General features: G+C 59.5%; 1 protein-coding gene across 1 annotated transcript in view; it reads right to left on the bottom strand.

The window, feature by feature from the left end:
- The window catches only part of SND1 (staphylococcal nuclease and tudor domain containing 1), a 192,397-nt gene extending 191,394 nt beyond the window's left edge, over positions 1-1,003 (bottom strand). Inside the window, exon 1 of the mRNA XM_015412978.1 lies at positions 890-1,003. Within this exon, the coding sequence (XP_015268464.1) occupies positions 890-1,003 (114 nt within the window). The remainder of the gene's footprint in view (positions 1-889) is intronic.
- Between the last annotated feature and the right edge of the window lie 3,119 nt (positions 1,004-4,122).

Here is a 4,122-nt window from a genome sequence, read left to right as displayed (position 1 = left end):
AAGAGCTGCTTCCAGCTCCCGCAGCCCCTTCCCGCATCGACCTCCCAGAGCGCCCCCCCCCCCAAGGCTGGGGGGCTGGAGGCACCACCACACAAGTTCCTCTCCCCTCCCCTTCGCACAGTCCAGCCGCTGGAGGAGAGGCAAGCCGTTGTGTTATTTAGCTGGTGCCAGAAGAATTTATAGCCGGATGTCACAGCCCTCGTCAAACACCGCCATAAATATCCCGCCTTCCCGAGCCCATCTGAGTTATGCGGTGGTGGTGGTGGTGAGGCACGCAGACGCACATCTCCTGGGCTGACCAGCGGCAGAGCCCCGTGGCTTAAATCACGGCTGCACATATTTTATCCCACAAATCCAAGAAAGGCTGCCGGCTGTGCTTAAGAACCAGCTCAATTCCCCCCTTCCCCGGAGGTGGCAGAGCAGAGAGGCAGCTCCTCTCCTTCCTGAGCCAGCGCCAGGACTCTCAAGAGGAGGAGGAGGAGTCCGACCGAGGCCCTGGCAGGACGCCGGCCTCGCCCTCCCTCCCTCCCTCCCTCCAATGAGAGGCCGGCAGAGATGCTGTAAGGGGGGGGGAGGTTCCTCCAGACCCCCGGTCTCTTCACCACGTTCCTGCCGGGATCAGGAGCCCAGCCGGTGATTCAGTTGGCCCTTTCGGGGCCCCGGCCAGACCCTGCTGGGTGGATGGGACTGCATCCCTTTTCATACTGTGGCTGGCTTGGTTCCATCTGGGGGGGGGGTGTGCCACTGGAGGGCAACCCTGGCTTTGTGGGTGAATTCTGGTTGGTGAAGCTCGGAGAAGGAGACGAGCAGCACAGGGCGTGTGCGGGGCCCCTCACGCGGAGACTCCGGGTCCCTTGCCCTTTGCGGCTGCCCGTGGCCGAGCTAGGACCTGCGTGACCGGAGTGACTCCTGCCCGGTGGGGCTGGTGTTTCTTGGGGGGAGGCGGGAACTCAAGCAGGTGGTGCCCACGCAGCTCCGGGCACTGGTGATCCTCCAGACCCATTCCCGTCTGGATTCAGGCCCGGGCTTAGGGCCAGAACAGCGTTGGAAGCGCTGACCTACGATCTACACTCCTCCTGATTCTCCTGGACCCTTTCCCGGGTTCCAGGAGCACTTGTCCTTCTGGCAAGGGATGGGAATGGGCTGGGAACAGGGGCGTCGTGCGCATCGGTAGTTCTTTCTGCTCTTACTTGGCTGACCCGTTCCAGGGGATGGCGCTGGAGCTACTGCTTGGCCCTGCAGCATTTGTGCTGTATGGTCTCAGAGGGACAAATCTTGCCCCCCCACACACACACACACACATTATTTAACACCCACACGAAGCCACGGGAAGAGATTATCCGGGGCTTTGGAGCACAGTGCCTCCAGTGGGCAATGACATCCAGCTCCAGCTCTCCCTAGCAGCTGGGTCCGTGGAAGTCCTGGACAGGTGTGTGCGGAGAAGGCACTGGGACGTCTGAGGGCCTGCAAACTGAAGCTCAGTCCAGACAAGGCGGAGGTGGTGTTGGTGAACTGAGGACGCACTTCCGGTCTGAGGAGTCAGTCTGCCCTGGAGAGGGTTGGGGCGCTGCTGGATCCTGACCCACAGTTGGGGGTACAAGTCTCCTCCTCCGTGGCACGTTGGGCGTTTGGTGAGCTTCAGCAGATATGCCAGTTACAGCTCTTCATCAAGGTGTGAACTGGCCGTGGTGATCACACCATTGCACATGAGGCTGTCACTGAGAATTGCCACACAAAGACACACCCTGAAAGGCACAACAGGTTTAGTGCGCACAGAACATGGGACTCTTCCAAGCTCCTGTGGACTGAAACACTAACTAGACAGATGCAGGGGCATGCACAAACACTGACACACACCCCTCTCCTTGGTCTGCAGGGCACGCCAGAGTCCTCCTCACTAGCAAAGGAGCCACTCTGGTATAGTGGTTAAGTGCACGCGGACTCTCATCTGGGAGAACCGGGTTTGATTCCCCACTCCTCCTCCACTTGCACCTGGCTGGATGATCTTGGGCAAGCCGTAGCTCTGATAAGAGCTGTTCTCGAAAAAAGAACCGTTTCTGCCAAGAGCTCTCTCAGCCCCACCCACCTCACAGGGTGTCTGTCTGTTGTGGGGAAGGGGGAGGAAAGGAGTTTGTAAGCCACTCTGAGACACCTTTGGGTAGTGAAGGGCCACGGGGTATAAATCCAATCTCTTCTTCTTCTTCAAAGTCCACAAGCCTATCGCATAATTACAGCCTCTTCCTGGCCTAGGCTGCCAAACTCCTCCTTAACCCGAACAGAATACTGAAGAGGGGAGGGAAAGGGGCAGCCTATCCAGGAGGCCCCCCCATACAGCTCTGCGGACAGGAGCACATTCATAAAGCAGCGTGCCGGGGAAGGAGGCCTGCTCAAGCAGGCCTGGCCGTGACCATCCACTGCCCTTCCACCTACACGAGGGTCTGCTTCTGCAAGAATCGGCTCCAAAGCAGTCAATTTCCTGGACTGGCTGGACTAATGGGACTCTTCCAAGCCTAGGGTTATTTTCCGGGGGGGGGGGGGTTTGCAGCAGGTCAGCAACTTCCACACCTTCACCCCTGGGGTGCCCTGAGGCAAGGAGGGCCACAGAAGGGCCATTCTTAGGGACATCTGGCTACACTGGCATAACATCTGGCCCCCAGGAGGAGGAGGAGGAGGAGGAGGAGAGTCCTCTCCCCCCACCCCTCCCCTGCTCAGACGGGCTAGTATAGCACTTGCAGAAGGAACCTCTGCCCTCTCCTCGGTCTCGCTTACAGGATCTCCTTCCACCCCCAAAACACAGCCTTTCCCCAACTCTGCAAATGTGAGGGATTATGGGTAGCCACACCCAGCCCCCCGCCCCCAAGCTGAAAGGCTCAGCCACAGCAGCCCCTCTCCTGTGACCCCCCCCCAAAAAAACCCCTCCAGATTCAACCAGGTTTGAGTCCAGGAGCATCACGCAGACTCACACAAGGTTTTCAGGGTAGGAGGCGAAGGGAGCCCCCTTGACTCTCAAACGCCGGTATCCCCAAAACCCTCGCCGGTCCCTCAGGTGCTCCTGGACTCAGATCTAGCTGGCTCTACCGCAGGCCCCCACGGCCACCCCTCCGGGAACCGCCTCCAGACCCAGCGGCCCCGCCCCTCCTCTAGCCAAAGCAGGAGCGTCCAGGGAGCGGAAGAGCCACAATCACGGCCTCCGGGTGACGGGGAAGGCGGTGCTGCCCACTCGTCTTCTGCATCGAGGCGGGGCACTGTCCAAGAAGACCCCCCCCCTCCTTCCCATTCCCTGGCCTGGAAGGAGCACAGACTTCTCCCAGGCTGCCCAAGTTGCATCCGTGTCTCTGAATCGGGCCCTGCCAACAACGCGCTGGGCGCACACCCCCCCCGCCCCCCCCCCCGGATGGCATCCCCTCCAGCCAAGCTGCAGCAGCTATATAAAGCTATCTCTGCGAGAAGAAGCCCGGTGGCCTCTTCCGCAGCTCCAGGAATGGCACAGATCCAGCAGATCGCAGCTAGGAACGGGCACGGTGGAGCCAGGCGCACTCAGCGGAATTAAACAAAACACCACCACCCCATTTATGCCACGCAGCCACTGACCCCTGCTGCCCCGCTGCCGCCAGGCTTCCCCATCCGCATTTCTCTCGGAAGCGCTCCCAAAGTGAAATGAATATGCCCACGTGTGCCTGAAAGGCACAGCAAAGAGAAGGGTCAGGGGGTGGAGAAGCAGCCGTCTTCCCGGATGCTTATAAAAAGCGCAGCTTCTGTAGTCCCCAGAACTACAAGGCGAAACTCAACGATCTGTGCCAGGAGACACATGATAGAAACGTTTACGTGTCCAATACATATTGCCCTTAAACACTTCCCAGCCAGCCGCCATTAAATACCATTCTGCCGGCCAGCAGAAATTATATTTCATACCAGGGGGGCACCAACACAAGGCCGCAATCTGGGAAGCCGCTCAAGACTCTGGAAGCCCATTCTGAGGCTTGGCAAATAAACGTTAACCATCAATCTCGCGGCAAGGAGACTCGCTCCATCCTGCCGTAAGCATGCAGGGGAGCCCCTGCACGGTTCGCCCGGAAACGAAACGGCTCTCAAGCACTGACAGCCAGGCCAGGACGGGCAGGA

The sequence above is a fragment of the Gekko japonicus genome, unplaced genomic scaffold (genome assembly GCF_001447785.1).
Source record: "Gekko japonicus isolate JY-2015 unplaced genomic scaffold, Gekko_japonicus_V1.1 scaffold878, whole genome shotgun sequence".
In the NCBI taxonomy this organism is placed as follows: Eukaryota; Metazoa; Chordata; class Lepidosauria; order Squamata; family Gekkonidae; genus Gekko; species Gekko japonicus.
The sequence above is the reverse complement of the archived record's forward strand: the minus strand, read 5'-3'. Positions and strand labels throughout refer to the sequence as shown.